The 20,351-nt window shown below is 38.8% G+C and overlaps 1 protein-coding gene across 1 annotated transcript; it reads left to right on the top strand.

Annotated features, from left to right (window-relative positions):
- Positions 1-221: 221 nt before the first annotated feature.
- Positions 222-18,369, top strand: LOC139718173 (follicle-stimulating hormone receptor-like). The gene is made up of 6 exons (XM_071629653.1): positions 222-277; positions 1,964-2,035; positions 4,967-5,038; positions 10,483-10,551; positions 14,082-14,153; positions 16,038-18,369. Exons 1-6 carry the CDS (start codon positions 222-224, stop codon positions 18,367-18,369), a joined length of 2,673 nt encoding a protein of 890 aa, XP_071485754.1.
- The last annotated feature ends 1,982 nt before the right edge of the window (positions 18,370-20,351 follow it).

The raw sequence follows: 20,351 nt of genomic DNA, 5'->3' as shown, positions 1-20,351 counted from the left end.
GTTTTCAGAATTGCAGAACGAACGTTGTGGTAAACAAATTGTATCGCCAGGTTACAACCGCGGCCGCCGTGTACCACTTGACATTTTCCTCGTAAAGAAGTGGATAATCACAGACCGTCGGATATCTTGACAAAATACCGTCCATCCTTCTAAGATGTCCCGCTCGCCCTACCTGTCGCTTGACCTCTTCTAGCAAACATCATTATTTACCTCTAGCGAACATGTCTGAAGTGCCGGGAATCATCGTTGTTGCTGTCTCTTTCGTAGCCGTGATAGAGTATTGCCCCCCCCCCCCCCCACATAACCTCATTCCCGCTCCCTCAAATTATATAGAAATATGAAGAGACGATTCGAGATTTTCTTGAAAGTTAAGTTCCTGATAAAACAAACAAACAAACATTATGTCACACAGTGAACAACGTGCCTAGCTGGGCTGACGTTTTCCTTGGCTTAAATACACTTGTTGTTGGTTTTTTTCAAATTCGTTTAATAAAGTCAAACCGTAAAGTTGATTAAAGGTATGCAAATATAACAAGATATTTGCATCAATAAAGAGAATGGTTATTTTTCTATCCCAGTGATCGTTGCCATTAATGAAAACATTAAATGAGAACTCCGGATGATTTTCAGACTTTTACATTAGAACAATATCATAGAAAGGGGTTATGCTGCATATAGGGTACAGAGTTTCAGAATTTATAGTGATTTTGATGAGGAATAAGAATGTTTTCAAAATTTATAACAAATCACAGTGAACAAGGATGGTAACATGGCAGCTTCACCATGCATAAAAATGCATGAGTAGGGGCTCAAGGAAGCAAAACAGAGATCATCATAATAGATACTATGATCTTTCTCACCGCGCCACCATGGAGCTACTAAACTATAGCAGCTCCATGGTGTCACATCAGACATGACTGTTCACTTTTCTTTTGCTCTCATATTTTTTTCCTCTTATCTTTTGCCTAAGATACTTCAGCAAACACCATGTATTATGCGAATTTACCGTATACTAGCCGCGTGATAAGTCATTCATAGTCATTTCCTGTTATGTACCTCAACATTCATTTCTCGTTAAGGAAAATATATACGTGGAAATGTATATCCGGGCTTGGCACTCTGGACGCGCTACGTATAAATCCTCTCGTATACGGGATCCATTTGTCCTTACGATTTGTGAGCGTTCTGATTTGTTAATGTGTCGAGAATCATGACAGACTTAAATCCGGAAAGCCAGAGCGAAAATTCGTACCCCCCCCCCCCCCTCTCTCTCTCTCTCTCTCTCTACATTATGTTGCATCCAACCGCGATACAAAAATCTTCATTCATAATACTGTCGGCGGACATTACTGTGAATTACGAATATATCACACCGATCGTATGCGCATGTACATACTATTATGAACACGAACATCTTTTTTTTCTATTTTTTCTTGTTCTTTAGTTTGTTTTGACAAAGTAGTGATCCACCTCCCCTCCTAAAAATGATCTATTATTGCGTAGATGTACAGCGTTATTGGCTAATAGGCTATCACACGATGGAAATTGCATTCACTGATTATTTTACTCGAGAGGTTCTGAGAATAGCCTGCGTGTCGTCTTATTTTGGAATTTTAATGGTGGCGATTATGATAATCATTATTGACATTGATATCGATGCAGCCACTGCTATCGCTACAGGTTTAAAAATGATATCATTCTTCTCTTTAATCATTGTCGTTGTTATTAGCAATAGTACAAATAAGTTGTCTGTTGTTGTTGTTGTTGTTGTTGCATAACAGTACTATAGTACTATAGTCATAATGACTACAAGCACTAAGAGTGTATGAACATAGAGAAGACCTTGGATCATAATGAGTTGGTATATCACGCAATCCTATAACTGAGAGAGCTAGAACACAAAGATGAGAGCAACTTTTTTTTTAATTCAACTTTTCAATCTTTGCTTTTTTCCATGTTACAGGGTGATCGAGCAATCAGGATTACGGCGACTCTCGGGAGAAGACTTAGCCAATTTTACGAATTTACAAGCAATGTAAGTAATTTAACTTTCACGATAAGATATGTTTACCTGTTTCATTCTTATAAGATTATCATGAAGAGGACAACATTATATTTACTTTTGTTAATTACATTTGTCTTTTTTTTTGGGGGGGGGGGAGGGAGGATTTTTTCTGAATTTTTAGGTCCACCAAATTTTAGTTCATTGTTCCTTAGTCCAACATATAATCAGGAGATAATCAACATCGTTTCTGATTTTAGTTCTAAAAAAAGTGCTGGACACGATGACATCAGTAATTTTCTTTTGAAGGGGGTAATATCTTCAAATGCGGATCCTTCAGCTCACATATTCGATTTATCTCTTTTTAATGGCATTGTCCCCGAAAGTATGAAAATAGCAAAAGTCATCCCCTTGTTTAAAAAAAGATGACAAATTAGCTGCCAATAATTACCGACCGATTTCTTTGTTATGTACATTGTCCCAAATTCCTGAAAAAATTGTTCATAAAAGAACTATTACTTTTTAAAAATTCAATAATATATTTTCAAATTCTCAGTTCGGATTTAGGGAAAAACATAGCACTACACATGCATTATTAAGGTTTGTGGAAAAAGTGGCACATGCTATTGACAGATCTTCACATCTACTAGGTTTGTTCCTGGACTTCTCCAAGGCCATGATATTTTACTTAATAATTACATCATTACGGAGTGCGTGGTAAGGCCTTGGAGTGATTCAGGAGCTACCTCATGAACAGGAAGCAATATGTCTCTTTAAATGGTTGTAATTCACAAATGTTAAATATCAAATGTGGGGTCCCATGGGAAGTTTATTAGGTCCGCTTTTGTTTCTTGTGTATATAAATGATTTTTGAAGGTCATCAGGTGTTCTTTCCTTCATTCTTTTTGCGGATGACTCAAATTCATTTTTTTTTCCGCACACTAATCCTCTTACTCTTATAAACACAATAAACTCTGAATTAGAAAATGTCGCCCAATGGATAAAGGCAAATAAATTATCTCTTAATCTTCAAAAAACAAAATATATGTTTTTTAGCAACTCTATAGAGACACTGCCTGCCGACATTGTTTTTGATGGGACTCCACTGGAAAATGTTTCCCATATTAGATTTCTGGGAATAACAGTTGATAATAAGCTCTCATGGAAATTTCATGTAAAACTATTTCACGAAATATTGGTATAATTAACAAGATTAAATTTTGTCTTCCTTTGTCGTCCCTGGTTTCATTATATTCATCTCTCATATTGCCATACTTAAATTGTGGTATTCTTGCGTGGGGAAATACATATCAAACACTCTCAGATAAATTACTTCTATTACAAAAGAAGTCACTCCGTATTATATGTCATCCTGCATTTCTGTCTCATACTGACCCGTTATGTGCATGATCATGTGTAAGTTATCCCTACTGGACGTCCCAGTCAAGCTTTTCATGTATAGGTTATGACGATCCACACAAATATTTCATGTACAAACTATGTGCATATTTGTGAATAACGTATGTATATATGTATTTTGTGAATAAATCAAATCAAATCAAATTAAATCAAAAAACAATTGCGTATTGTATCGAAAATGTTCTAATTTGTTTTCTTTACATTCTTGTGTTTAATCAGTGTGTTCAAAGCATTATCATTCTTATAAATCATTTATCATAAATCATTTAATATTATTTATTCTCATCGCTCCCTCGTTTTATCATCATCATTATCATCATGCATAATCCATCATTATTTTGGTGTGTGGTAATTATTTGCTCTTTAATTGCATACGTCTTTTAAAACTATAAAGACACAGACACTGCATGGCTAAACATTTTGGATGACTGGCTACTATTATAGGCCCTATTCTGGCAGTATCAGCAATTCTTTCGTTCATTAAACCTGAACAATATTGATTGTAAGCACACATAAACACTTTTTCACATAAGTTGCATCGACCCTGCCCCTTCTCTTCCAGGAGCCATACTGTTTCTCCAACACATGTCGCTGATTATACATAATTTCATTGCAGAATACCTTGTAAATTGATGGATATTTGAATATTTTTTTTCTACGTGCATCATCATTACGCTCACCGTGAATACGTTCATTGTGATTTTTTTCCTCTCTCTCTCTTTCGCAGAACCCTGAAAAACAACAAGAAATTGGAGATAATAGAAGAACATACGTTCGAAGGACATGGCAACCTTCTTCGCATGTAAGTATTATTCAGGTAGAACTTCTTAAAAAATTGGGGGAAATGGAAAAATGGAAATTAGATGCTCAACCAAAGCCATTTCTACATAAAATATGCGTTTATTTTTTATGAATATGTGAAGAATCTTAATATAGATTTATATGATTCAGTTTAAAGAGTGCTTGACGTGGAAATAGGGGGTAAAGAGCTCCGAATCAAATACAAACATTGTCCCAAAAGGACTTTTAAGAACTGCTGATTATCAATGATAGCTTTTCAAGTTTAATACTACAATGTAGAAGACTCAGAGAGCTGATGATATGTAAGTAAGTACATTATGAATGAATGAATAATAAGATGGATACATGGGTTGCGGATAGAAAGTTAAAAATTCGAAGGATGGATGAACTGATGAATAAATGCATGGATGAAGAGAAGGGAGGATGTTTGATCGAAGTTTGTTGTGATGATTAGAAAGATGAGTAAATTGATCTGTTGACTAACTAATTAAATAGGTTTAGTTCTGTTTTATATTCAAAAGTTGTACAAGAAGCAGAAAACATTTTATCTGAATTGCAAAGCAGCAGCAGCAGCAAGTAAATACAATACTCTGACACTGCGTATATCGTATTGTGGCTTGCTGATTATGCCTGTGTACGGTTGACAGGGGATACTTTTTTTTTCTGACAGTAAGATTCTGAAAGTTGGACTTTCTGACTACTGAGTAACTTAGCTTCTTCTTATTTCAATTATGCAATCCACAGAGAGCTGGTTAATCTTCCGCTCCAGATGCCTCTCCCAGATCTGTTCAGAGATCTGCCACGGCTACAAGAAATGTGAGTTTCTGGGAATGGACAGAATACTTTGCATGGGAAGGATTTAAGCAGAGCTATATTTGACAGCGATTAAAACCAAAATAGATGTTAGTTCTTGCGTAATTTATCAGATTGGCTTGGTGCTTCGCTACCGCAACCAAGGAAAGCAGTGTGTCAGGTTTGACTGAGACTGGATGGACAGATTGCCACGTGTCAACCATTTGTGTGGGTGTGTGCGTGTGTGTGTGACTTGATACTTGTTTTCTAGGTTTTGATGGCAGAGAGGGTAGGATGATTGTGCGATGCGTTTGGAGTCTTGAATATCGATCATGACAAAGAATATTTCTTGAGATTAAACTCTTCAGCTTGCACTCTTGGAATGTGCAGTCACTAAAATAGCCAATTTTAGTGTAATATGCATTTTCTTTCTCAAACAGAAGTTACCTTAAAATGGCGCCAAGAATTTTCGTCACGGATTCGTATTTCTGAAGACCCTATATCATTTCCCCAGAATATTTTGCAGTAAGAGTTGATCTTTCGTACACATGGTATTTTTAAACGATATTGCTTGGGGCTCTACGGTTGAATTCGCTAACATGGATCTGAAGGTTCGTGGAACACGATGTGTCACCTGTGACGTCATTGTACGTGTACGACATGTGAGATTTTTTTTTTCCCACCATATGAGCGCTGGAAGTTTTGTCTTTCGGCGATAAACTTGACTTTCATGTCTTTAAATTCTACTTGATATATTATAATCTGGCTTTTAAAAGCGATTCAAACTGGGAGTAGATTTCTAAAATACGAGTCCTGCACCTCTTGGCACCGTAACTAATAAGGAACTCAAGGGAGGGGGTCAAATTTGGAATGTAGTGGGCTTTCCTTAGGGAGTGAAGCGGCCGAGAGGTGGGTTCGACCTGGGAGAGGTAATATTTCTTAACGTAAATATCAATTGTTTATTTTTCACCTTTGATAGTTTGGTTTGACAAATCAGCTATGCAAAAAAAAAAAGTCTCTGATCTTCTTAGCGCTTATCACGACCCATTATCTTTACCAAGTTCAGCTTATCTCTCTTGAATTTTTACTGCTGAAGATGTCAACTATGCACCTCTTTCAGGTTGACCACTTTCTGGTAGTGAATGTAAGGGAGTTTGGAAATAAAATATTCAAGTGTAAAGAGAAAGGGGTGATTAATATTTCGGGGAGGGAGAGGAAGGGGAGAACATCCCCTCCCCCTGCCTTACTGATGCGTAAAGTCGAGTTTGGGTCATACTGGCTCTCAATATCTCACTCAGTCATTCATTCATAACAGAGTCAGACTCTCAACCAGAAACGCCGACCAAGCAGGAGGGGGGGGGGGGGGGTGAAACTATCAAGGTCATTGGTACGGATTTAGACTTTTGATTTTATTTGAAAGCTAATAAAAATTACTCTATGGGCCTCTCGACAGAGTGTCGTTAAGTTCGTATGAGAGTGACACTAAATGACAGAAATTGGTGCACATACTCTTTTCAGAAGGAGAGAGAGAGAAAAAAAAAGAGGTCGGCACTTGGACAAAAACATGGCGTAATTGTCGTTTCTAGTCTTCATCTAAAATATCAGATGTCCTAGAAAATCTTGATTGTTTGTTTTTTGATGTTTTCCGGTGTGTTCTGCTGCTGGGCTGATACAAGCGTCTTTACGAAACGCAATAATCGAAATTTCTCTGGGGGAAACGGGTTAACAAAGGGGTTCTTTCTTTCCCTGTGCGTATTGTGTTTTCGTAGCCCGTGGACACTCATAATGATACTTTTCGTGTCTACACACCATCGGATCATCCTGTGGGGAGATATTTTCTTTCAGCGTTTTGACAAGTAGTGGGAAGAACTGTTCATGTAATCTTAATAATGTGAGAGTATAAGAGAGGGGTGGGAGCATAGAAAGTGAAGCCTATACTATATAGGAGGATGGTTTATGACTAAAAGAGAGGAGGGGGTAGGAAGTCTCGATAGTGACATATCTGTATACAAATCATATAATTAGACAAACGGATTCTGCTACTTCGTATAGGTAAGAAAAACGTTTTGAAAGAAAGTAGTTATTCAGGTGTGAGTTTTCATCAATTTGTCTCCCTCTACAAATGCAATTTGTAAAATCGCAACTGCAGATTAAGATTACAATTTGTCATTATCAAGTAACCCGTACCTTGTCGTCTTAATCTTCTCACCTGCACATTTCACGCCAGAGGACACTCGCTTACCAACAAAAAGTCAGATTCACTTCCCCGAAAATGTCACTTTCAATGTAAATGTCCATTCTATCGATCTACGGCTTTGTCTTCATGTCCATTCCTAATGTCTTTTTTTTCCTAATTGTCCTTGTCCTTGTCCTTTTTCTGTGTCTGTATCTTTATCTCTCATTCATAATTCTGTGAAGTACTGAACATGATATTCATTGATATTGAGGGTACTGTCGACACATGTTCTATACTTTTAGAGACGTACCGCGAGCATGTGCAAAATAAGGAAATAAGTGCCACTGAACGTACAAAATAGGAGGATGCACGTGTCTGTGTGTGTCGATCGTTATTCATGTGAAAAGAAAGAAGGACGTTTCCCCATAATCATGCAAGGTGTTCGCCGAGAAAACGAATCCAATTCTCAGTAATTTTATTACCTGATTATGATACGTGCCCTAGCTACTTTCTGATCCATTCTACTTTCTCTCTTCTTCTGCTTCTTCTTCTTCTTCTTCTTTTGTTTTCAATGCATCTGTAATGTTCGGATTCCTCACTTTCACTTTTGATGTTTTGATTTCGTTTATTTCATCATTTTTGTATTATGACAGACAAATAATCAAGTGCAATCTCGACGCTGTCCCAAACTTCACTGCCTTCACAAACGACGATAGACCTTTGATTATCAACATGTAAGTATTTCGCTGCATTATTTGTCTATGATAACAGTCACGTGATGCCGATGCAAAAAAAAAAACACCCCAAGATAAGATGGACCCTTAAGAAGGGTGCTTTTTGTGTTCTCGAATCACCCATTTAATGTAAATAACATAGAAAATGGGTATGAAATTTCAGTGGTAATTTACACACACATACACACACACACAAAAAAAAAACACGAAATTCCATAGATTCAGCCATATTTAGTTCCAAACCGTCAACGAATAATATACCGGGTAGAATATTCATTGTTTCAAAAGAAACCATACACTTTGTTTGAGTCAAGTTTAATGACAACATTTTAGCTTGTTTAGATCACCTTTAATACAGTGGTTATACTGCATTTAAAGAGCACTAGAGTTTCTATTCGAGGAGAAGATGATGGTGTCATTAGCATCTTCAGAATACCTCACGATGTTCACCGATAAACATATCACTGACATCCATCAGTTACTGAGTCACGTGGAATGACATCATAATCAAGTGGATATCGATTATGACATCGATATGACATCACTATTGGCGTTCAAAGTCTTGGACAAAATCTATACTGGCACGTGATTATTTACATGCCGTGGATGTGTTCGGATGGTGCTTTGTGCTACCTGAAGTGAAAGTCACGTTTGAAAAGCGAATGTGTCTTTCAGAATGATGCTGATATTGGCTGAAAGGTCTCATTTGGGGCACCCAGATCAAACAAACACAATTATATAGGAATAATAGTGATATGATCTTTATGCCAGGATAGCCTCTCTATAGTGTTGCCACTGCTCTACCAGAGGGCCCTGTCATTATCATAATAACCCTTTAGCGTTGCCACGTACCCATACATTACACCTGATTCGAGAGGGATATGGGGGGGGGAGGGGAGGGGTAAAACATATCATTGTTCATGGACATGGGCACTCGATGGGATTCGAAATCGTGACCACTGACTGAATGTCAAGACGGTGTCTTATCCACTACTCCACAGTGCCTTTGGGGCACTGTGGTATAGTGGATATACGACTAAAATGAATCATTCAATCCAATCGGACTTCCAATCTGTCCCTCGGATCATAGGACATAAAAGGGAGGTCCCGTATGTGAGAGAGCCACAACTCATGCACGTACAAGATCCCTCTTCATGGCAAAGAGCAGGGTGTGTATTATACCCCGATAACGTGGTCCGCCCCACAGTCAACTCGACCCCATGGAAGACCACCTAGTGCAGCTGCATTTGGGCTATCCAGCCATTTCTCTGATAAAAATGAAACAAACACAGACAAATAAACTCGAAAAATAGAAAAGTGACGAAACGTTCAAAATTCTCTCCGTGTTTTCATGGAACATTGATATTGATGACAGATACATCAAAGTTCATATACAATTAGATGATAATGTCATCGCTTTGCAACTCCCTTATGGGGTTTACATTATCATGAAAATCAGTCTTAGTGATGTCTGGCTTGTTTGTTTTTGGTATTTATTATGATTAATGTTCAATCCCCCGAAATAAATAAGGCCTATATGCTGATTTCTTATGACGAACGTACTCAGCTTTACCCTTTATATACCCCTTCTCAATCCTCTCCATAATCCATCCCGACTCTCGAGATAAACTTCATTTCTTCCTCAGCCCGCGCAACTCATACGCCTTGACACTGACTTACATTCCCCCTTTGCTGTTTTCGTTCTTCTTGTCGCGCCCCTTCTCATGTTTTTTTTTTTTTTTTGGACGTGTTATCTTTTTTTTTTCCATTTTTGTACCGTGTACTACGACTCCTGTATATTTGATTTGATTTTAATGTTCCACATCTCAAACATAAGATACAATCGAAGAACATGACACTAGACATAACGTCGTAATTAAGACAGAAGACAAGAGAAGAGAATTTTACAAACATGAAATGTGGGGGACCTACTAAAAAGCAAAGCTTGTATTGTATAGGTCCCGCGATGAAAATGTTGGTCTTATAAACAAACAACCTACTAACGAAAACTATGAAAGGAAGGAGTGGGACGTAAAGAAAATGAAAGCAAAAAGAGCAAGAGAAACAAACAACGAAAATATATTAGAACATAACGAGAAAGCCACTTGTAATACACTTGCAAGATTTCTCGTCACCCGAGCAACATAGTTACGTAATTGTAATAATGTGCAAGATGCACATGATACATAATAATTCAGGAATTCAGGAATAGCCTTGACAAAATAAACGCCTCTGCGGGTAAGAAGAACGAACAGCAAACCCGGAATACCTAATTAACAAACATATTGATAATATTATCATTGCAATAACTATATCTTCTTCTCTTCCTTGAGTATCATCAATATTGATATAATTTCCATCATCATCGTAATTTTTCTTCTTTTCATTATTCCTCTACTTATAATAATCTTCTCATTTCTTGTGCAATAATAATCATACGACCACGAAGACTGCGTTTACAACTGTAATTTACCACTATATTGCTGCAGAGTACTTACGTACTATACTTCTACGACAATGGCTGTCATTAGTTTTTCTTCTCTTCGATTCTTTTCCAGGGACCTGTCATCAAACCACATCAGATATATCAGGAAGAACTGTTTCCAGGGCCTGAGAATCAACAAGCTGTAAGCATCCCTTCCAGATATCCCTTCTGTCATCTGCGAATGGGATTACCGCCGTTATTGTGAAAGCAGATCTGGGCCCTGTTGCATAAAACCCTTACCGCTGGACTTACCGCTCCTTTCTAGCGGTAAGTCTTCAAATTAGCGGTAATTTTTATAATCCTTGATGCTGATTGGCTGTGACGCCTAATTTTGACGGTAGTTACCATTGAAATTCAATGGTAAGTTTTATGCAACGGGCCACTGAACACTTTATTCGAATTGATTGAATATTATAAGACAAGCTATATCAAATGAATTATACAGCAGTATACACGTTTCATAGAAAAATGAACCCATGCTTGAAATTAAGAAAACTACTGGATTTCAAAGTTATGTGTGTGTTGTTTTTTTTCAAGACAGCAATATTTATCACAGTGACATCATACCAATTAAGTTAAAGTGAAAACTAAGTTTCGGTAAGTGCTTGAGAACCCGTCTAGCACCATTTCATTTTTTCTTGCAATATATCGAAAGAGTCCACTAAGAAACTTACCTGGCTGACGCGGTTTGCCGGAATGATGAGTCGGTTTGGAGTATTTTGAGAAAAATAATAATAGTAGGAAAACCGACTTTTATTCCAGAAGGCTCCAGACTAACTCGGTCTCGGGAAAAATTCGACCCTACTTCAGACAATTCACACGCAGTTCGTGATCGCCACCTTCTACTGGCCACTGCATAATACCAAATGAGGCCTAACTGAATGGACAGGAAAGTGCGTGCTAACGTAATCCTGTACAAACAAAACAAAAATGACAGCGCGCGGTCCTCAGTTGCTGAGACGCGCGGTTTTTGGAGTTTTTGTTGTTGTTTCGGCGCACACTAATTTTGCATGAGCGCAAAAGAGGTTTTTGATGCGCGCGTTGTAACAACTCGGACCATTACTGCGAGTAGCCAGAACACGAAGCGCTAGTTTATACAGGCCGCTCCCACAGGACAACACTGTACCATCAGAGGGACAACCATTACAACTCATCCCGCCGTCACAAAGCGAAGCCGAGTTATCCCCGAGGCCGAGTTTAGCCTGACCCCGTTCGGGTAAGTTCTGAGACTGAACCTTTTTGGTTAATATTTCGCATTTTCGTCGTTACCCATCGAATATCTTGTCATAACATCGTTATCCTGCACATTTCCTCAGCATACGTTCACATTTGGGAGCGAAATTTGACAACTTTTGCAGACGTACCAGAACTTTGTTTGGGCTTTAAATGTGATCTACATAACCTCACAATTTATTTTCCTGTAGGTTTATACATGAAAATGCTGTGAATTCATTCTCTTTCCAAACTGTAGACAATTCATGCTGGTTTTCTTTAAGACATAGTAATCACTCAAAGGCGCTGATAACATCGGAGAAAAGTTGTAAACAGCTTTCTTTTCATTTTATACATTAGATTTCCTTAGTTTTATTATTCTTCTGATTTACGTGTCACCAGTTTTATGATTTAACTTTTTAACATGTCAAGAAGAACACATTCTGCATGCTTATCGACGTATATGGCGTCGGATGGCTTGCACTTAGCTAGTTAAATTGCGTTGTGTAGACAGGGAACTCGTTCCAATTACACCTTACTTTAGATGAGAGATAAAACCCTGATATGAAGGGCAGCATAACCCACTAAGGTCCTGATGTTCAACTTGGGATGGGGCCAACTTTTCTCCAGCCTTGTTCACATGATGTCCTTGTTATGTTATCGTGAAGATGCCAAAAAGGTCCTATTTGTCTAACTTTAATACAAATACGCGGACTACATTAGATTGATAGCTATCAATTTGTTGTACGTCGTTGCCATTTCATATACAGTGGCCTGCTTAATCAACTCATCGAGAAGATTTGGATACCATTAAGTGTGAAACGAGGAAGAAATTTCATAAACGACCCTGAAAATATGGTGATTTTGTACAATATCCGAGGGTTGCACTAACATAACATTCTTGAAAGCTAATAAATCAACAGGAAAATAGAAATTTCTGGTGCATTACAACCCTAAAGCGGCGCAAAGGAGACATCCGGGTATTTGCCGGCATTTTACGTCGAAAATTGCTTCAAGGATTCAAACCCATTTGGGGCGTGTCGGAAGTTTAAAATCTCGTTGTTAAAATATTGTTAAGTCAATTTCTATGGCTGTTTCCGACGTTAAGCCAATTTCCCATATGCATTTTTTTTTTCATGTCCTAAAACCTTACGCTACATCTACAATCAATTTTCTGGCAACGATCCATGAGTAAAGAAGCCATGCACCCAGTGTTTTATTGCTTGCACAAACATTACGACACCATTCGATTTTATGGCGATGAATTTTCTTACATCTTATTGGCAAACTGTTTTACACCATGGTCGTTACAGCTTATAAGGCTGGTTATTCGTCGAGAGGAAGTTCCTCATGTGGCAATGTATCGTGGGATGTGAAAGACATTACTGAAGACTATACACAAGGGAAATTGTCATCCGTTACTTCCGCAGTGTTACGGGAGGAGAGACCATCCAACCTCTACAGAATCTCGCACGATATCGCATGCAAATAGGCCTAATCCACATTCTCTATAGACAAAAAGTGATCACACGCTGCCCAGATAGAATCCATGCATGGAAGAGAGTTACCGGGACCAAGAGTTGCTCTGTGATTGATTTCCGTTTGCTTTGTTTTCTTTTGTGTCTGTTTGTTCTTTTATGCAGGAGTTTGGCATCCAACAAAATCGAACATTTGAACGATAACACTTTCTTTGGAGCGACAATAGGCTCGTTGTGAGTATTCAAGAATATACCCTCACCTTTCCTAATTGTGTTATTTGTAAATAATATTTATATGTTGGGGCTCATAAAAACAACATTGCAATGTACTTGCAATAAATGGCAAACCATAAGATTTAACAAAAAACATTGCGTTTAAGTATAGACTTAGGATAGTCAGGTACTTTACTATAGGGATTCTGTGGGGGAAAAATATATTTGAGTGGGCACCACAGTGATATCTTTTGGGGTAAGGGAGGTGGAGTGGCGGAATTCTTAGACGGCGCCATCACTTGACAAGTATCATTCATTTTCGTCAAAGCAATGTAAGAAAACATTGAAAACATCAAAAGAATAAGTTGACATGTAGGTGATCATCAGTTTCATATCTGCCGTCGTTGTCAAAGTGAAGAAAATAATTATAAAACTGTAAAACGATGACAATAATAGCAGACGCTTTAGGAGTATTTGTAGGGGAAGTATAGTAGCAAAGATGGATCTGAAGAAAACCCGTTTATAATAGGCATATACACAAGAAGAACATACACTATGACCTGTCCACACACTGTGATCATAACATTATAACGTCATACTACAATCATGGGTTACGACACTGCTAAGTAGTAATGTAACTTTGGAAATCATCGGTAAATACCAGCTCAAATTCGATGTAACCTCAAGGTGTCAATAGGTGTAGTAATGCATAATGATCACAAGTCAAAATCTTCCTTCCACTTGTGTTTGTGTGTATGTGTCTTTTTAGATCCCTCGCTCACAACCCGCTAACGACATTGGCGGAAAATGCATTTGCAGGCTTCGAAGGACTAACCGATTTGTGAGTATCACGTTCAACCATCATCAAGGATCGAGAATAAAGAATCCACGATGTTGTAATAATCAAATGTATCATTATTTTTCATCATTCTGAATTGGATGTTACTTACCAGTAGACCACGTGAGACTGGAACACTGAGTTTAGCATATCATCTTGGGGGTGTTAAAAGAATTGGGAACTCAACTTGATCCATCGGGCCTTAGACACGGCATTTGACACGATGGGTCATGATAATTTGCTATACAAATTTTGCCATCAAAGAATCCTTGGCAAGGTCTTGGTTCAAAAGCTGTTTGTCTAATAGAAAACAATTTGTGGAAAAAAAGGACATTCATTTGTAGTCCTCAAGGAATTTCGTACGATGTTGCACAATGATTCTTATACTTGGTCTTCATTTCATACTTCTCAAAATCTCTTGTCATCAAAATTGTTTCGTTTTATCCTATTTGCAGATGACTCTAACATATTTTTTTTCTTTCTTTCGGACATCATGATCCCAAAACTTAGATACATGCAAATAAAATATTTCTGAATATTGTGGAAAAAAACCCTCAAAATATGGTGTTCTTAGCAGCTGTCAAAGAAATCCTCTTCCTGATTGCAATAATCTGAATCCACATTTAGGTATATTTATTGGTCTATACATGAATAATGACCTTTCATGGAACTCCCACATACTAGTAATTCATTCGCGTATAAATTACAAAAGATACTATAGAACTCGTTACAAACTTAAGGATATTAATTTCCCCACTGACATTCAGCAAGCATTGTATGGTACTCTAATGAACACACAGTGTTTTATATTACGGTGTTCTGGTGTGGGGAGGTAATGCATCATTAAATATTGTTTGTTTGTTTGTATTGTTTTATTCTTGATAAGATTTTTCTCACCCGGCAACGTGCTGTCAGAATATTTAAGGAGAAACCATCTTTGCCATATAAACAAATTATCATTTTCTGAGAAATTATTCAAAATAGGTGATTCAGCTTTTTAAATCGTTAGTGTGTTTATGCATCAATTATCCACAGATGATCTGGAAGGCGAATATCATGGTTATCAAACCCAACAAAGCTATTCTTTCCATTTCCCATCAACAACCACCAACAACCATCACAGATTCAAAACGTCATAGATCGACCACTATATGTTTTATATATTTGCAATATTTTATGTATGTCTCCAGCTTGATATCATGTACTTCATTTAATTTTGTTATATTTGATGTATTTTTCATCGAGAAATATGAAAATAAATCGAAATCGAAATCGAATCGAATCGAAAACAAGACTAGTCTTCGCCCAGAAAACAATCAAGTAGGACTGACAATGGACTTAAAGTCTTTAATGACCTCCATGATGAAGTCATTATTAGTCCTTCCCAGTGCATTTTCACCCTCTATTGTTTAAAAAAAAATTTAAAAAATAGTGAAATGTTTCGACAACGAAACAATTTCGTATGTCACATAATTTTATCTCTTCATCCTTTGTGCGTACAGACAGACTTAGATTCAATTTGATATGTTCATTATCTTTTTTTCCCGCAACCCTGAATATAGAAGTGCTTACTATAAAATAAAGTATATAAAGCATGGTACTTCTTTCCCCTACCACTTTCCCTATTTTTGTTATAAAGTTATGATATAAGCTAAAATGGATTATCATCTTTATGCATAATTTGTATTTCAAGAATGTTACTCATCATATAATTTTAGGACGTACTCAACCGGAGAAACTGACAATATTAGGCAGGCCTAGATGGAATTCGAACCTTTTTTTTCTGTATATGTCCATGTCTGTGTCTAAGCATCCTTTAAAAAAACTTTCATGAAAAAAAAAATATATATATCTACACGTATTGTTATGTTTTGTGCCCTTATGCAGGTCTCTTGAGCAAACACTGATAGATCACCTGCCTACAGCGGGATTGAAATATCTTCTAGAGCTGAACCTGGAGAAAACCCCGTCTCTGAAGAAGTTTCCGCCCATCTTCCGCTTTGAGCGCCTCAAAGAGGCTAAGCTGACCTACTTTAGTCACTGCTGCGCCTTCACGTACAAGACCAAATTGAACTACGGGAACCCAGCCAAAACGGACCTGTCGTCGAGGGTTGAAGAGAAACCATGTCCGTCCACAACGATGTCGACGGTGACATCACAGAATCGAGAGAGCGTTAATTTTAATATACCCATCATGACCGGAACGAACACAATACCACGTGGTTCGGACAGTGACGATTACATCCCGTCCATATTTGCTCCGTCGTCAAAGCAGCTGAAGGAGAGCCATCAGCTCAACTTCCAAAACTCCATGCCCTTCGATCCCAGTGAAGTCACCAATGGCTCCATTGAAATCAGTCCGTCGAGAGCCAATCCTACATACGAGGATAACAGTTTCAACAGCGAAGTCATCGACCCCAATACCTCCCATAGCCACAATGGCAGCAGCTGCATGGGAGAAGTGGTTAAATATGAATACTCCAGTGTCAACTGCACACCGAAACCCAACGCTTTTCACCCGTGTTCAGACGTTATGGGGTACGTGTTTCTTCGTGTCATGGTTTGGATTGTCTCCGGTACGGCACTCATCGGGAACTTCATTGTGCTCCTGGTGCTGGCATCGCAGCGTCATAAGATGACTGTCCCAAAGTTTCTCATGTGCAATCTTTCCCTCGCCGATTTGTGGATGGGCGTGTATCTCCTTATGGTTGCCTCTGTAGACATTCACACGGCAGGGGAGTATTTCAACTACTCCTTACAGTGGCAGTATGGCGCGGGTTGCAGTGTAGCGGGATTCATTTCCATGCTGTCCAGTGAACTATCCGTATTTTCTCTTACTGTCATCACAATCGAACGCTGGTATACCATAATCTACGCCATCGATCTTAATAAGCGTATTCGCCTTCGTCTGGCGGCCCGCATCATGATAGCTGGCTGGTTGTTTGCAATCTTGGTGGCAGTCCTACCTCTCTTTAACGTCGGTAACTACGGTATCACGAGCATGTGTCTGCCCTTCTACGTCGAAAGCAAAGATGGAACGGCTACCATCACATACGTCGCCATCGTATTATTCGTTAATACCATCGCATTTGCTGTCATTTGCCTCTGTTACATCAAAATGTACTTGACGGTGCGCAACCCCCATACCGTCATGCAACGCAAAGACTCCAAAGTGGCAAAGCGCATGGCCGTGCTGGTGTTCACCGACTTCGCTTGTTGGGCTCCCATGGCGCTCTTTGGCCTCTCCATGGTGTTTGGCCACCACATCCTGACAACGAACCAAACAAAAATATTCATCGTCTTGTTCTACCCTATCAACTCTTGCGCAAACCCTTTTCTCTACGCCATATTCACCAAAGCTTTCCGCCGAGATCTGTACCTACTACTCGCCAAGCACGGCATGTGTGAGAAGCAGGCAATGAAGTACCATCCAACAGCAACGAGTGGACAACGTTCTGTGTCGCAGATCAACTCCACAGCACACGACAAAAATAAGCAGTGTCATCGTGATTCTTTGGGGTCAGTTTTGACTGGGATCACCAGCGATAACATGCCATCTGTGGCAAATTGTGACAGAGACCAAGCGGTAAACTCCAACAGCAGTCCCAATCACGTGTCAACAGCGAACGCGAATGTATTTCCCATGGTTCCCCTGAACGATGATGACACGAGGGACAGCGAGATGGCACGCTTCACGGCGGATGATAGCAAGTCCAACTGTCAGTCATCGTCCGCTTCGGACAAGCACCAATCGTACGTCAAACGCGTCAGTGTCACAGTCCAGGTTTCCGTTGACGGTCTTGAAACCGTGCCCGAGGAGGCCGATCAGAATGACAACTACGATGGTGAATATGAGGGTCAAGTGTCATTCTACCCACCAGAATTTGATAGCAACGTCGGTGCCGATATGGTGGGACCAGATTACCACAAGGAAAAGCAATACCTGCTGCCTCAGGTGGTGGAGAGTTACCATCAGGTCGATGATGACGCCACGCATTGCGACGAAGGCTCCGATATGAATCGCAACAACTGTAGGCTGAGCCTCGCGCCTCATCGCGACGACCACAACCACGTGGACAACGACGCGTTCAGGAAAAACAGCAGAGCAGACAGCGGCATCCAATCGGTCAACACCACCCCCACAGAGAAGGACAACACGCAGAAGTCCCTCGAGATCCACATGATGCCGTGCTCTGCAGATCACGAAACGATTCTTTAGGTCGGGCCTAGACAGGGATCAGTGATTCTAACACATAAAACTTTATTTCGAACTGCGTCCCTCCCCTTCCCAAGAAGCACACCCCTTCAACATCGCACTCAAACAGAAGTATGATGACCGACGATAATCGTCGCTGACATTATTGGCCGTTTTGGTCTACCCAGGGACACAACGAATGTATATAGTGCACATATTTATTTACCTTTCTATGGATACAGACCAGAACTTGAACGAATTCTAAGCAGTATGAATACTGACAATGTGCTAACATGTCTGTTCTAATGATGTGCAATGCGAGTCAGGCTGGAACCTGACTTAACAATGAATACAATCAACAAACGACAAAGGAGATAGTAATTTACGATACTCTATATTAAACTAAACACAGGCTTATACTTACGGATGTACTTCGCAATATTTCCGATCTGCGATTGCTGCTGATTGTTCAGCAGTATGATTGCCTGGTATCAGCTCTCGCTTCTCCAGGATTTCTGTTCTTGCTTTGATTGCTGTCTACCAGACATTTCTCAAGGCGCAAACATTATCCATTTCTCGGAGACTTTCATTTTCTGGATGCTGCATGCCTGACTAGGGACAACGATCACGATATATTGAAGACCAGGGCCCTGTTTTATCAAGCAAGACTTATGATTCATTTTGGAAAGTTATGATTGATTTTGGGGACCTATAATCAATTATAAGTTTTGATAAAACTGAGGCCTGATGAAGTCTTAGGCACCTGCTGTGCTTTGGTATCCAAAATCAGTATTGATGAGACTTAATATTTCTTTCCTGATTGTGAAACCAGGGTGTGTGTTGCATAAGTTTGTTTTATCGTGAGTAACTTTTCAAACTCAACGTGGCAATCAATAAGTCAATCAGATCGAAACATTTTGAATAAATCAACTGATTGTTTTGCCCTTTTGGCAGAAGTATCTTGGTATGACATTCTTTTGATGACGCATCGTCGACTTAAATACAAAGCAGCAAGCAGTATTGTATTTTAAATAGTCATGCGTGCATTTTTGTCTCGCGAGGTTGTCTAACAGGACGGAAGTTCACGAAAATCAGGGAGTGTCAGATTAGATTCTCGGTCGGTTTGTTTGGTGTTTTTTTCTTTTGTCTCGACGTTCGAGGAATCACTTTCTGTTGTTTATTATAATCAAGAACACATCCATTTCCTACTCACGGCGCGAATTTAGCGTGTAGGCCTATAGTGATTTTCTGGTTGTCAGGGAGTCTTTGATACACAGGTGTAGTTAAATTTGAAAATGTTAGTAAACTACTGTTCTATATTTTAGACCGGTTTTCTAATCAATCGTAAATTTATGCATTTTTTTTTTCGCGTATGAAGTAACTTTTTATTTTCTTTTACTGTTGCTGCCGAATTAATGTAAAAAAAGATCGGAATTCATCTCGCACGCAAGTCTTTTGGTAGTTGAAAAGAGTTTTTTAAAGACATACGTAAAATTTGAATATATTGGTAAACGTCGCTCTGCTTCACATTTGGCAAACATCCGATTGCACGAATGTCAAGTTAGCGATCTAATATAGTCACAAAATGATTTACTGATATCTTCAAATTCATGTTGTTGTTTTTTATTTCACTCGATCTATAGTAATTAAGTGTTTTTAAGCAAATGTTGCTATCAAATGCGTTTCAACATGTAATTACGAGGTCAAATTCACGGAACTATAGATCAGTCTGATCAAGGAGGGATTTGCTAAGCAGTTGGAATTGAAATTTGTCTTAAACACGTCTTGTGGTTTTGTTTTTATATTTTCATCTTTATTTTTTCATCAGTATTAATTTTACGCATCAGATATTCTTTTCTTCTTTTTTTGTCAATGTGAGTGCTGTGTCTGGTTTAAAGTCCGCAGTGTCAAAGCCGTGTACAGTTTGTATAATGAATTTTGATTGTGCTATTTTTTATGTGTATGCATCGTACATTGTGTATCTATGTGACTTTTCTTCGTGTGGT

The sequence above is a fragment of the Diadema antillarum genome, unplaced genomic scaffold (genome assembly GCF_040938485.1).
Source record: "Diadema antillarum isolate AM-2024a unplaced genomic scaffold, OU_Dant_1.0 scf00000091, whole genome shotgun sequence".
Lineage (NCBI taxonomy): Eukaryota > Metazoa > Echinodermata > Echinoidea > Diadematoida > Diadematidae > Diadema > Diadema antillarum.
The sequence above is the reverse complement of the archived record's forward strand: the minus strand, read 5'-3'. Positions and strand labels throughout refer to the sequence as shown.